Here is a 14,416-nt window from a genome sequence, read left to right as displayed (position 1 = left end):
TTTTCTTGGCCATATTTTTAGAAGAAGTACTGTGTTTTAGCATAGCCCCATAGAGAAAAGTCCAGCATTTTGTTCTGGTGTGTTAAAATTCACAGTTTATTATAGATCCATAACACAAGACATCATTGCTGTGTGTTTTTTTTTTACAGCAATGGTATCTTGCTTTATGGATCTATAATAAAGCTGTGAATTTTTATACACTAGGTAAAAGCACTGGACTTTTTCCTCTGGAATCCTATATATTTACATAATAATTTTATATAGATTATATACCTGCAATGGTGGATTAACTACAATGTGCATTGGGCTTGTCATAAAATAGGGCCCCCATCCCGGCATCACACTGTTACTGAACACAACCCAGTATACCAATACCATTGTCACAAATAACACACATAATACTACAAAATGGACAACCAAAATTGCCATATCTTGACTATATATACACACAGTGACCAAATTAAGCCTCCATAGACTGATTAAAATCCAGTATCCCCAAGACAAATATTACTGACAATACCCCACTGATGGCAGCCCTAACCTTGTGTAGTGAAAACACTAGAATATACTGACCTAATTATTCCTCTCATCAAGTATATGATCTAATCAGCAATTGTGGCCGCAGGATGTCCTGTACGTATAACTGAGCTGTTAGTGTCTCTGTATCACTACTATGGGTCATAGGTAGAGATGAGCAAAACGGGTTCGGGTTCGAGTCGATCCGAACCCGAATGATCGGCATTTGATTAGCAGTGGCTGCTGAAGTTGGATAAAGCTCTAAGGTTGTCTGGAAAACATGGATACAGCCAATGACTATATCCATGTTTTCCACATAGCCTTAGGGCTTTATCCAACTTCAGCAGCCACTGCTAATCAAATGCCAAAAGTTCAGGTTCGGATGGACTCGAGCATGCTCCAGGTTCGCTCATCTCTAGTCATAGGGGATGGCTTCGCGAATCACCACACCAGCACTTGGGGCAGTGTGTCACTCCACAGGAAAGGAAGGATTGAAACAATCTGCACAAGGCTTCTATACTCAATTGTCATTGGATCCCTAACAGAACCTGGATTTCATAGCAGTCCAGGTTTCTGGTTCACAACACCACTGCAAATAAAGGTGACAGTGGGGCAGTGACACCACATTTCCTTCTGCTAAGTGCCTGGAAATGCTCCAGGCAGAGACAGAGGTGTGTAATGACCGTGACACCTGGATGGTGGCCAGGGAAACGGTGGGAGTTACTTTCAGATTCAGTATCCCCAGTATGCCCTAACTACGGTCAGACATTATAAATTATTTTTGTTGTTGTTTGCCAAGTATTTGGGTTGATTGGTTGATTACTCCCAGATTTGTAAATACATTTAACCACTTGAATATTTTTTTCTTTAGTGTATTTAACAACAACACAGAGCCTCACTGTGGTGCATACTTTGGAATTACAAGGTCTTCAGTACAGTCCCAGTTTACAGAATTGCTCTTCTTTGTACTTCAAATCCATAACCACTACATTACAGAAAATGGTAAGTCAAACATTTCAAGTATGACTCATTTCTGTTGATTACCAAAAAACTGGTCCAACCATAACCTGGGGCGTTGTAGTAAGGTTTAGGTTTAGTCATGTGCATAGCAGATTGGTTATACAACATGTGTATATTGAATAACTAAACAATTCAGATCCACATAAATGGTTTTAAAAATTTAAAAGGGAATTACACTTAATTACACAATTACACTTACAATTACACTATAAACTTATTTTTACAAAAGAATGCTGCAGTTTTGATGTAAAAAAGGGGTGCAAAAATATGGACAAAATGCACGTTGACCCATACCATGAAATCTGCAGTGGATCTGCTAATCATTGACTTGCAGCAAACCTATTTTACAACCATGGGTCAGATACAGAGTTCACACTGCAACAGATCGAAACAGATCTGCTTTTTTTAACGTACACAAATACGTGGTTGACCGCATTTTTCTGTATGCTAAAATTAAACGCACTGAAATAGATACAATGAATCAGATTCAAAAACGCAGTGTGAAATTAGCCTGAGGTATTATGTGGTGATGCTGTGCATCTCCAGTTAAAGGAGAAGTCCGGCAAAAATTTTTATTTAAGTACTGTATTGCCCCCCAAAAGTTATACAAATCACCAATATACACTTATTACGGGAAATGCTTATAAAGTTTTTTTTTTCCCCCTGCAGTTACTACTGCATCAAGGCTTCAATTCCTGGATAACTTGGTGATGTCACGACCCAACTCCCAGAGCTGTGCGGGTTGTGGCTGCTGGACAGGATGATGGCAGAGGGACACTGAGGGACACAGGGCACTGGAGGGACACAGACACTGAGCACTGCTCTACCATCATCCTCTCCAGCAGCCACAGCCCGCACAGCTCTGGGAGTTGGGTTGTGACATCACCATTTTATCCAGGAAGTGACATCACCACGTTATCCAGGAAGTGACATCACCATGTTATCCAGGAAGTGAAGCCTTGATGCAGTACTAAGTCTAGGGAAAAAGCACTTTATGTGCATTTCCTGTAATAAGTGTATATTGGTGATTTGTATAACTATAATTAAAAAAAATTGCCGGACGTCTCCTTTAAGTGGCAGTCGTATTTTTCTCATGCTTTTTTCAATTAGGAAAACAATGGCATAAATTTACTGAATTTAACCTCACTCTGCTATTAGCCACCAAATCAAACATCTAATTAGGAATTTCTCTGTTACCATCATGATATCTAGAATACCTAAAATACAAAAAAAAAAAAAAAAAGAAGAATAACTCATAATTCACAACTGTGTTTTAATATTGAATTGTGCAATCCTCCTTTCTGGTCTCTATTATACTAATATTATAGATCTATATATATATATGGGTTCAGCTCCAGTATTTTCAGAGACTAAAGTTGCAGAGGAAGTTGCCCGTTTAAAGCTAAATAAGGCTATGGGTCCAGATGGGATCCATCCCAGGGTTCTTAAAGAACTCAGATCTGTGATTGCTGCCCCCCTGACAGATCGGTATAACCAATCCCTGCTAACAGGAGATGTCCCCGATGATTGGAGAACAGCCAATGTTATACCAATCCACAAGAAGGGGAATAGAGAAGAGCCCAGTAACTACAGGCCAGTGAGCCTGACATCTGTAGTGAAAATGATGGAAACGCTTCTAAAAAAGAAGATAATGGATCACCTAAGAATCAACAATTTGATGGATCCAAACCAGCATGGCTTTACTGAGGGCCGATCATGTCAGACTAATCTCATTGATTTCTTTGATTATGCCACAAAAATACTGGATGAAGGTGGTGCTGTGGATATCGCCTATCTGGACTTCAGCAAAGCTTATGATACAGTTCCCCATAAAGAGCTGATAGAGAAGTTGGAGAAAATTGGACTTAATCCCTGGATAGTTCAGTGGATTTGTGGTTGGCTGAAGGATAGATATCAGAGGGTTGTTGTTAATGGTGTATATTCCGAGCAGAGACTGGTTACAAGTGGTGTGCCACAAGGGTCTGTTCTGGGTCCTATTCTTTTTAATATGTTTGTAAGTGACATAGGAGAAGGGTTGGTAGGTAAAGTTTGTCTGTTTGCTGACGACACAAAAGTGTGCAATAGAGTTGATATTCCTGGAGGTGTCAGTAATATGGAAAATGATTTAGCTTTGCTAGATAAGTTGTCCAAACAGTGGAAATTGAAGTTCAACGTTTCCAAATGTAAAATAATGCACTTGGGGAGGAGGAATCCTCTATCCAAGTATCACATCGGCAGTACTGTGTTGGAAAAGACTTCAGAAGAGAAGGATTTAGGGGTAGTGATTTCTGACAGCCAGTGCAACCAGGCGATGGGGAAAGCTGATTGTATGCTGGGGTGTATAACTAGAGGTATAAGCAGTAGGAAGAGAGAGATTGTGATCCCGCTGTATAGAGCTCTGGTGAGGCCACATCTGGAATACTGTGTCCAGTTCTGGAGACCTCACCTAAAAAAGGACATTGAGGCCCCCTTCACACGTCCGGAAAATCTGTCCGGATTTCCTATCAGGAAATCCGGACGGATTTCCGGACTCATAGGCTAACATTAGACACGGACACCCTTCCGGATTTTTCCGGAAGGGTGTCCGTTCCGGAAAATAGGACCGGATTTTTTTGGTCCTGTCCTATTTTCGTCCGGAAATCCGGCACGGACGCCCCCATAGAAGTCTATGGGAGCGCCGGAATCACGGGCATTTTCCTGATGTATATCAGGAAAGTGCCCGCGATTCCGGACTGGTAGAGAGCCAGCCCCGTCCGCCGTCCGATCACCCGCACACCCCCATCCCCCCCGCAACGCACCGCACACTAAAAAGACCCCCCACCGCCGCCGCCGCCACTCACCACCGGAACTCTGGCTCTCTGTCATCTGACCCTCTCCCGCCCCCGCCCCCCCCGGGAACTCACCACCATGCTCCGCACCTCCGACCGCCGCCGCCGCCCGGACCTCAGCACTGCACTCTGACCCGGACCCGGACGCCAACCTCGCGGCCCCGACAGTGCAGGATCCAGGACAGGTGAGATTACCCCTTAGGACTACTACTCCCACCATGCTCTGCTGGCAGGCCATGATGGGAGTTGTAGTTCAGCAGCCTGTGGCCATCCAGGTTGCAGAAGTACAACTCCCATCATGGCTCTGCTGGCAGGCCATGATGGGAGTTGTAGTTCGGCAGTCTGTGGCCATCCAGGTTGCAGACGTACAACTCCCATCATGCCTTGCTGACAGGCCATGATGGGAGTTGTAGTTCTGCAGCCTGTGGCCATCCAGGTTGCAGAAGTACAACTCCCATCATGGCTCTGCTGGCAGGCCATGATGGGAGTTGTAGTTCTGCAGTCTGTGGCCATCCAGGTTGCAGACGTACAACTCCCATCATGCCTTGCTGACAGGCCATGATGGGAGTTGTAGTTCTGCAGCCTGTGGCCATCCAGGTTGCAGAAGTACAACTCCCATCATGGCTCTGCTGGCAGGCCATGATGGGAGTTGTAGTTCTGCAGTCTGTGGCCATCCAGGTTGCAGACGTACAACTCCCATCATGCCTTGCTGACAGGCCATGATGGGAGTTGTAGTTCTGCAGCCTGTGGCCATCCAGGTACACGGGTACCTGTGATTTATGTTGGCATACTAGACCATATTATCTCATCAGGAAATCCTGAAGGTTTTTCCTGATGGTTTCCTGATGGTAAAAACTGATTACTGTCAGGAAATCCTGATACTTTCCTGATGACATTTGAGGTCTCCTGATCAGGATTTCCTGACAGTAAAAACTGACACGGACGTGTGAATGGGGCCTGATAAAATTGAACGGGTCCAAAGATGGGCTACAAAAATGGTGGAGGGTGTGAGGCATAAACCATATCAGGAAAGACTTAAAGATTTGAATCTGTATAGTCTGGAGGAAAGAAGGAAAAGGGGGGACATGATTGAAACCTTTAAGTATGTTAAAGGACTAAATAAGGTTCAGGAGGGAAGTGTTTTTAGTAAAAAAAAAAACTGAGCTCAAGAACAAGAGGACACAGTGAGAGGTTAGTTGGTGGAAAGATCAGAAGCAATGTGAGAAAATATTATTTTACTGAAAGAGTAGTAGATACCTAGAACAAACTTCCAGCAGAGGTGGTTGGTAAATCTACAATAACAGAATTTAAACACGCCTGGGATAGACATATATCTATCCTAAGATAATAAGAAAGGAAATACTAAAAGGGCAGACTAGATGGACCCAGTGGTCTTTTTCTGCCGACAATCTTCTATGTTTCTATGTTTCTATAAACAATTCCATGTGCCTTAGTTGTAAGCATGCAGTGTTGCCACTGGGTATCATATTCTTAACTAAAGCATTGAGTAAAATATCTCCATAATTTATCAGAATTATCAGGTATAGCCCTGGCTCATAGAAGGCTATAGAAGTGAAAGAACAGAACCATGAAACACACATATGCAATATTACTATCCACTTGAAGTGTCAGCGTCATTTGTAACAATAAAAACCCCAAAATTTTTGACCTGTCGTTCAGCCATGTTAAAAGTTAGGTTGTGCCAAGTCTGTACTGAGACTAACTGTGAACATTAGTTATAGCATGTTAAAGTGACACTATCACCCCATTTTTGCATTATGACTTCTGTACACAGGTGTAAAGGGTAAATTTAGCAGGTTTCATACTTTTTTATATCATATTATATCATATTTTATATCATACGTCATGGTGCTTGTTCCCGTAAAAAGTGATCTTTTATAATCTGCGGATTGTGCTACCTGGGCGCGGCTTCACAGGTGAAGCGACACTTGGCCCCACCCACAATGACAACGTTGGCCCGCCCTCGTGACGTCATCGGCGCATAGGCGCCGAACACGCCAGCCTAGAGGTCTAGGCCCCACCTACACCTATGCACTGATGACATCACAGGGCCAACTGTATCGTCGTGGGCTAAGTGGCACTCCGGCTGTGAAACCCCAGATCACTTTTTACTGGAACAATTACCATGATGTATGATATAAAATAAGGTATGAAAACTGCAAAATTTACCCTTTACACCTGTATAGAGAAGTCATAATGCAAAAAGGGAGTGACAGTGTCACTTTAAAGCGACACAATCTGACCCCCCAAAACCACTTGTACCTTCGGATAGCTGCTTTTAATGCAAGATCTGTCCTGCGGTCCGTTCGGCAGGTGATTCAGTTATTGTCATAAAAAACAACTTTTAAACTGGCAGCCCCGTGCCCAACGGCCGTGTCTTAGTTTGTGTATGCATTAGGCTAGCACAACCTCTCCGTCCCTGCTCCCCAACCTCTTCACCATTTTTCCTATTTCTCAGCAGTGAAAACTACACAGGTACTTAACGATCCAGCCCATGTGCCGTCCTCTCAGAGCTGATGAATAGGAGGCAATCTGCCTGGAGCATTTCTAATCATGAGGAGGGTGGGGAGGAGGGACAGAGAGGTTGTGCCAGCCTAATGCATACACAATGTAAGCCACGGCCAAAGGGCACGGGGCTGCCAGTTTAAAAGTTGTTTTTTTATGATATTAACTGCATCACCTGCCGAATAGACCCCCCGGACAGATCTTGGATTAAAAGCAGCTATCTGAAGGTACAAGCGGTTTGGGGAGGTCAGATTGTGGGTACCAGAGTCACTTTAAAGCATAGCTGCCCAATCTGACTTATTACAGGAGACAGCCTCCATTGTAAGGTGACTTCTGTAATAAGTTGGATCAGTAACTAGGTCGTGAATGAAGCACACAGCCACATGCTACACCCAGCTGTAAATAACAATTGTACTGAGACCTGGTGTAATATAAACTTTTGACACTTCTAGACAATGCATCAAAAGTTTTCAAAATTATACTAACACTTATCCACTCCGCTCATGTGAACAGTTTCTCCGGCCACTATGTAATGAGTTAAACTAAGGTCAAGTTGCTGGTGACCTTACTGTGATGAACCCCCCTGGCCTCACAGAGTGCAGAAACGGTACAGATACAACCAGCCAGGGACACTGTTTATTTAAGCCGTCTCAGTAGAGAGGGAAAGATGAAGTGAACAGCTCTTACACGGTTTTCTGTATCTTCAGTAGATAGCAACAGGCTCAGAACTGGGGGAAAGAGACTGTAAAGGTAATAACAAGTATGGAGCAAATTGTTAGGTTCCAGGAGGGGGATCATGTAACATGTATTTTACTTGAATGGAGTACTCCTTTAAGGCTAATGTATAATACCAGCTTATGGCTTGTATCAGTTAATGGTTAATTTTTTTATTTTTTTTTTACATAATGTATACAGTTTGACTGTTTTGCAATTTTCCCTTAGTTAAAATCCAGTTTCAAGGATACCATTCTAGAAGATAGTTATACTGGATTGACAGTTTTACATTACAGGTAAGTGAATTTTTTTTATATAATTGTGAAATGAAGAGTTGATACTGAGATTCAAACCTTATCGTTTAGCATTTGATTACCAGTGGCTGAAGAAGTTGAATGTATCCACTAGGACTCCCTAGAGCTGCATCCAACTTCATCAGCCACTAATAATCCAGTGCAGAGCAATCCAACTTGAGCATGCTGGAGTCACACTCACCTCTATATAATACAAAATAAAAGAAAACAGACGAGGGCATTAAAAGAATCTTTCACAGTATACCCCAGGCATAAATCCCACTGAACCACTACAATAAATTGCATACTACTAGTTAAAGAGTGGTACTTGAAGGGAAAGTGAGCAGAAGGGGAGAGAAAGACAAAAATAAGGGAGGGGGGGGGAGGTTAAAAAGACATCACTGAATGAGTCTGGGGAGGACCGCAGCACAAGAAATTAACTTCCATAAAGCTCTCAGAATGCTACAATTTTAATCAAATTTAGGTATTAAAGAAAAACAAAGGTAACATAAACTGAGAATTATTGTGATTGTACTGATCCACGGAATACAGATAACATGTCATTGATACTGTAAAGTGTAATGCATAAAAACAAGAGGCCCCAGAAGTTGGCTGCATGATTAAAGTTAATAAGGCAGCCAAATATGTCACACTCCTGCAGGATAGAAAATAAAAAGGTTGCAACATGTTTGGGATTAAGTCATCAGCATATGTGCACGCTGGGGTTGTTGCAAGAGTTGAGCGAACTCTGAGCCTGCTTGAGTTCATCCGAACCTGAGCATACGGCATTTAATAGTGACTCCTAGCAAACTTTCATACAGCCTATGGCTTATGGCCGTATCAATGTTTTCCAAACAGCCTTAGGGCTGCATCCAACTTCAGCAGTCACTGCTCATCAAATGCTGCATGCTCAGGTTCAGATCAACTCTACTTGTTACGCAAAGTTACCGCTAGGTGTTCCATCACCAGAGCATAAAGTAATAAAATTTAAAGGGGTATTCTGTAGCATTAATTTTATACTTCAATAAATATTTCTGAAGAGTTGGAGAAAACAAAGAAAAAAATCTGTAGTCCCCTACCACAGATATCCTACCAGTGCAGTTCCAAGGGTTCTGGTCTCTTCCCATTCTCCTCTCAACACACAGGAAATGTCCAATCACTGAATTAGCAGGGCATTGACAGGAGGGAAGTACAATTTTCAGATTTTTCCTCCCACCCTTAGTAAAAAAAAATAAGTGCTGTGCATTACCCCTTTAGATGAATAAAGTTTTCCCAAAAAGAAATTAAAACATATTTTCATTAAATAGTTAAAAAAATAAAGTATAGGACCATCACTTGTAACAACCTAATAAAAAAAAATAACACAATACTGCTTCACATATGCTTTGGAGAAATAAAAAATCTAAATCAAATCTATTAAGGCAAAACAATAAACAATATGTATGCAGTGTAAAAATGACTTCTTTTATCTTCTATCAGCTATCTGCCCATGTCTGCAGGTCATATAGAGCTGATAGATTCCCAATAAGGGTGAATCCATCAGTCACAAAGCAGGACACCGCTGTGGCCACTGTTTGGCTGAACACGTTCTTGTATAGTCGAAACTGACAAACAGACAGTAAGATGAGAAGAAAAAAATCTCCCATGTAAATGGGCACTGTCACTAAACCTAACTTCGACATGTCATCAGACATGTCAAAAGTTATTGATCACAGTGGATCTCACTGCTGACACCCACATTGACCAGGAGATATAACCATGGAGAGATCACGGCAGCACAATCCACTCCCCGGCCAGCCATTTATTCCGGCAATATTTTCTTATAGACTTACATTAAAAATATTGATGGAATGAGCAATCGCTGCCATAGTCTCTGCTTGGCTATATCTTCTGATCGAAGCAAATGTCAGCAGTTAGACCCACTGTGATCAATAACTTTTGACCCCAAAAATCTTTTTTTATTCTAAATAACATGTAAAACTAATGCAACAAACATTTAGAAACAGCTGAATATGTCATATTTTAAGTTACTGTAGAGTACAGAAGTGAGCATGTGGTGTATATAGCACGTGCATAAACTTGTAAAAACAGCAGCAGTTTGTAGATAGAGGGTGAACTGCAGATCCCCATAATGCAGTAGTGTAGTATAACAGGCTAGAATAGAGATGCAGGGCTGCTGTCAGAGGTCTGTGTGGTCACATGACAGCAATGGGGAAGGGGTGTGTGTTCAGCATGGACCAATCAGGAAGTGAGAATCACAGAGCTGTGCAGGAGGACAGTGACAGGAACTTTTCTATACAGCAGTGTGTATAGCTGAGTGTTAGTGCAGGCACATTATAGCAGCAGTGTGTATAGCTGAGTGCAGGCACATTATAGCAGGAATGGAGAAGATGGGAAACACTAAGACTGACAGAGACTGCATGAAACATTAAGGAATGAGCAGGGCAGATGTGGGTGCAGCATAGCAGCACTCTCTCTCCGGGGAGAGGGGTTACAGCTATGAAGAGATTACCTCCACAGTCCTGTCCCCTGATGGATCTGCCATAATTTGGAAGGTGAGGGAGACCTCCTGGATCAGAGTACAGTGTTGTAGACCACACTATGCAGACCATGCCCCTCCACTTCTCCCCCTCCCACCCATTACAGGAAGCTTTTAAACCAAAGCAATGCTCTTAAACCAAGTTACAAATTTGAAAAACTGTGAGCTCTTCTTGCAAAACGCTCTTAATCCAAGTTACTCTTAAACCAATGTACCACTGTATATTTTTTTTATATATTGTCCTACAGTTCTAGCAGCCCCAGTTACAAAGCAGAAGAGCCCTGATCTCCAGTCAATCAGTCAATCGGTCAATCCTCAGTCAATCAGTAAAGACTGAGTTTATTTAGTCATAGCTGCTCTGTCACTAGACAGTCAACAAGCAGTACATGATGGCAGGCCTGCCATCTCCTTTGATGCCCAGGCACGTGACCTGTTTTGCACGAGAGATGGTGGCTTAATGCAGCCAGATAGACAGACACCTGCTGGTTAGTAAACCAGGTTTATGTTATAGTAAGTATGCTTGCTTTTCAATAGTATACAGAAGGTTATATACAGTACTGGTTATATACTATACTATATACTGTATATACTTTTTTTTTTTCCAAGATGGCACCGCTGGAGTGGCAGCCTGTTGCAGAAGCTCCTGCTCACCTTGAGCTTTCTTTTCTTTTTCTTTCTTTTTTTTTTGTCTTATTACTGTACTTAAGGGGCATTACACTACGAACAACCACATGAGGACTTGGACCTTTGCAGTCCTTTTTATTGTATTTTCACTGGGAAGTATTGTGTCGGGTGACCCTGTATGGAGCCAGGGGTCTATAGTCTACACCAGGGAGCAGCTGCTTCAGCTGAGGAACACAGCAGGGCTGCATACTACCAGACATCCCCCAGGAAATAAGGAAGAAAAGAAGAGGTTGTAGAGCTGGAGCCCTTTGCAGGACTAGGAGCAGATGTTATAGACCTGTTCTTCCCTCCATCATTATGGACAATGTGAGATGGACAAACTGGCGGCGCTGGCCAGGCATCATCGTGAGTTTCGGGAGTGCAGCATGATGCTGTTTGCAGAGACTTGGCTTGCCAAGGTCACTCTGGACACTCTGGACGATTTTTGTGAATGGTAGAGGGTGTAACCCGGGGCACATTGTGATTAAGGAGCGGACTTGCTGTATGGACATTGAACTGTTGGCTGTGAGCATGAGACCATTGTATTTGCCAAGGGAACTGTCGCATGTCATTGTGATGGCTGCATATATTTCCCCTTCTGCGAGGGCTGAGGCTGCCTGTGAGGTCCTACAAGCCACGGCGAGCCAGTTGCAGATGCTGCATCGCCAGGCCCTCCTTCTCGTATCTGGAGACTTCAACCATGCTTCTCCATCATCCACACTATCCAGTTTCACACAGTATGTAACCTGCCACACAAGAGACAACAAAACTTTGGACTTGTTCTTTGCCAATTCAAGGGAGGCATATAACTCATCAGCCCTACCACCCCTGGGAAGATCAGATCACAACCTGGTGCATCTTCAACCTGCATACAAGCCACTTGTACGTAGAGAATCAGCTGTCATCCGCACAGTGAGGATATGGACCGAAGAGAGTGATGAGGCTCTGAGGGATTGCTTTGAAACAACTGCATGGGAAGAGCTGCAGGATTCCTATTGGTGGAACATGGAAGGCCTCACACACTGTATAACAGACTACATTAATTTTTGTGTGGACAACACAGTATCCACAAAAGGGGTGAGGTGTTTCTCTAACAACAAACCTTGGATTAATGCTGATATAAAAGCTCTTCTTAAAGGGGTACTCCGAGCAAAATGTGTTTTTAAATATGTTATTACATAAAGAAAGTTGTACAAATCCCTAATATACACTAATTATGGGAAATGCACATATAGTCCTATTTCCCTCACTCAGGGCCGCCATGAGGAATTTCGGGGCCCCATACAACCAAAGTGTCTGGGCCCCCCACATTAATAAAAAAAAAAATAGTGTGTTCGCCCCACGCCTTGCTGGGAGGTATAATTTGGTTCCGATCAATTCTAGAGAACTGGCTCATATACCCCATTTTCCCCAGTGGCTTAAAATGTAACCTCTGTTATACAGTTATAAAATTGTAGAAACTAAATGTGAACAAGGTGCAATTGAAATGTCACCATACAGACACTTACTTGTATAGCTGCCTCTTGTGCTCTGTATGCAGTGCGTTATATTCACCCTTGCAACGTACAATTTATAGCGTGTCTACAAGCCCAGCGGGGCTCATTATGATGGAGACTAAAACTTATACAAGAGTGGGGTAGGGGTTCCCCTGTATTCAGAATGCTGTTGAGTACTAGGCAATGCCCCGTTGGGGTTATTGAATTTCGAGGGTCTGGGGGCCTGTTTGATTTGTATATGTTCACCAATATCCACCCCCCCCCCCCCCCCCGGTATGCTCACTAACATAGAATATGTTGATAAGGCTAATATAATGAGGCTGTTCCATGTTAGTGAGCATATACAAATCACCCCCCCCCCCAGGCAGACTAGTTTAGCTCACCCAAGCCAGTGATAGCGAATACAGGGCGGTGAGAACGCTTTCTAGGAGATCCTGTTTGTGCAGCAGAGGTGTCTTTATCCTGCTCTGCATAGACCCTCGAAATTCAATAATCCCAGACGGGGCATTGCCTAGCACTCAACAGCATTCTGAATACAGGGGAACCCCTACCCCACTCTTGTATAAGTTTTAGTCTCCATCATAATGAGCCCCGCTGGGCTTGTAGACACGCTATAAATTGTACGTTGCAAGGGTGAATATAATGCACTGCATACAGAGCACAAGAGACAGCTATACAAGCATGTGTCTATTTGAATTGCACCTTGTTCACATTTAGGTTCTACAATTTTATAACTGTATAACAGAGGTTACATTTTAAGCCACTGGGGAAAATGGGATATATGAGCCAGTTCTCTAGAATTGATCTCACACACAGACACCAGCACACATGTATACAGACACCAGCACACATGTATACACACATACAGACACCAGCACACATGTATACAGACACCAGCACACCAGGGCACAATAAAGTTTGAACTTCTGCAACCTGGAGAAATCACCTGATATCACCTGCAGTCCTATGTAACACCACATAACACAGTGGTATCTCTGAGTACAGATAATGTAGTAGATTTCACCTGCAGTCCTATGTAACACCACAGATTACACAGTGATATCTCTGAGTACAGATAATGTAGTAGCTGTCACCTGCAGTCCTATGTAACAGCACAGATAACACAGTGATATCTCTGAGTACAGATAATGTAGTAGCTGTCACCTCGGGGCGCCCTACTAAATGATGTTCTACAAAATAAGAAAAGTGTCATACAGTGACTCACCGGTGATGTCTTCTTTGATCTGAGGCGTCACTTTCCCTTTTCCTCTCCATCCGGCCCAGACCTCCAGGATGATTCCTTCCAGATATGTTTCATCTTTTCAGAACCTGCGAGACAAACAATTTAGGCTCCGCACATTTCTAGCAACTTCCTTCCCTTTCTCCCTCCTGTAGGCTCCCATAGTAACTGCGCTGTTTGGTGTTATGTGCAGTAAAGCGAGTAGGAATGTGGGATGCCCCCTGTATGTAGGATTCCCTGTTGTGCCCCCTGTATGTAGGATTCCCTGCTGTGCCCCCTGTATGTAGGATCCCCTGCTGTGCCCCCTGTATGTAGGATTCCCAGCTGTGCCCCCATGAGCTAATAATGCCCCTAGAGGTGCCCCCATGAACTAATAATGCCCCCAGAGGTACCCCCATGAGCTAATAATGCCCCCAGAGGTGCCCCCATGAACTAATAATGCCCCCAGAGGTGGCCCCCATGAACTAATAATGCCCCCAGAGATGCCCCCATGAGTTAATAATGCCCCCAGAGGTGCCCCCATGAACTAATAATGCCCCCAGAGGTGCCCCCATATACTAATAATGCCCCCAGAGGTGCCC

General features: G+C 43.3%; 1 protein-coding gene across 2 annotated transcripts in view; it reads left to right on the top strand.

Annotated features, from left to right (window-relative positions):
* The window catches only part of TMPRSS9 (transmembrane serine protease 9), a 108,368-nt gene that overhangs the window by 50,907 nt on the left and 43,045 nt on the right, over positions 1-14,416 (top strand). For both annotated transcript variants that reach the window (XM_069977969.1, XM_069977967.1), the window contains exons 3-4: positions 1,388-1,518; positions 7,833-7,900. In XM_069977969.1, coding sequence (XP_069834070.1) covers positions 1,388-1,518; positions 7,833-7,900 — 199 coding nt within the window. The remainder of the gene's footprint in view (positions 1-1,387; positions 1,519-7,832; positions 7,901-14,416) is intronic.

The sequence above is a fragment of the Dendropsophus ebraccatus genome, chromosome 7 (genome assembly GCF_027789765.1).
Source record: "Dendropsophus ebraccatus isolate aDenEbr1 chromosome 7, aDenEbr1.pat, whole genome shotgun sequence".
Taxonomy (NCBI): domain Eukaryota; kingdom Metazoa; phylum Chordata; class Amphibia; order Anura; family Hylidae; genus Dendropsophus; species Dendropsophus ebraccatus.
The sequence above is the reverse complement of the archived record's forward strand: the minus strand, read 5'-3'. Positions and strand labels throughout refer to the sequence as shown.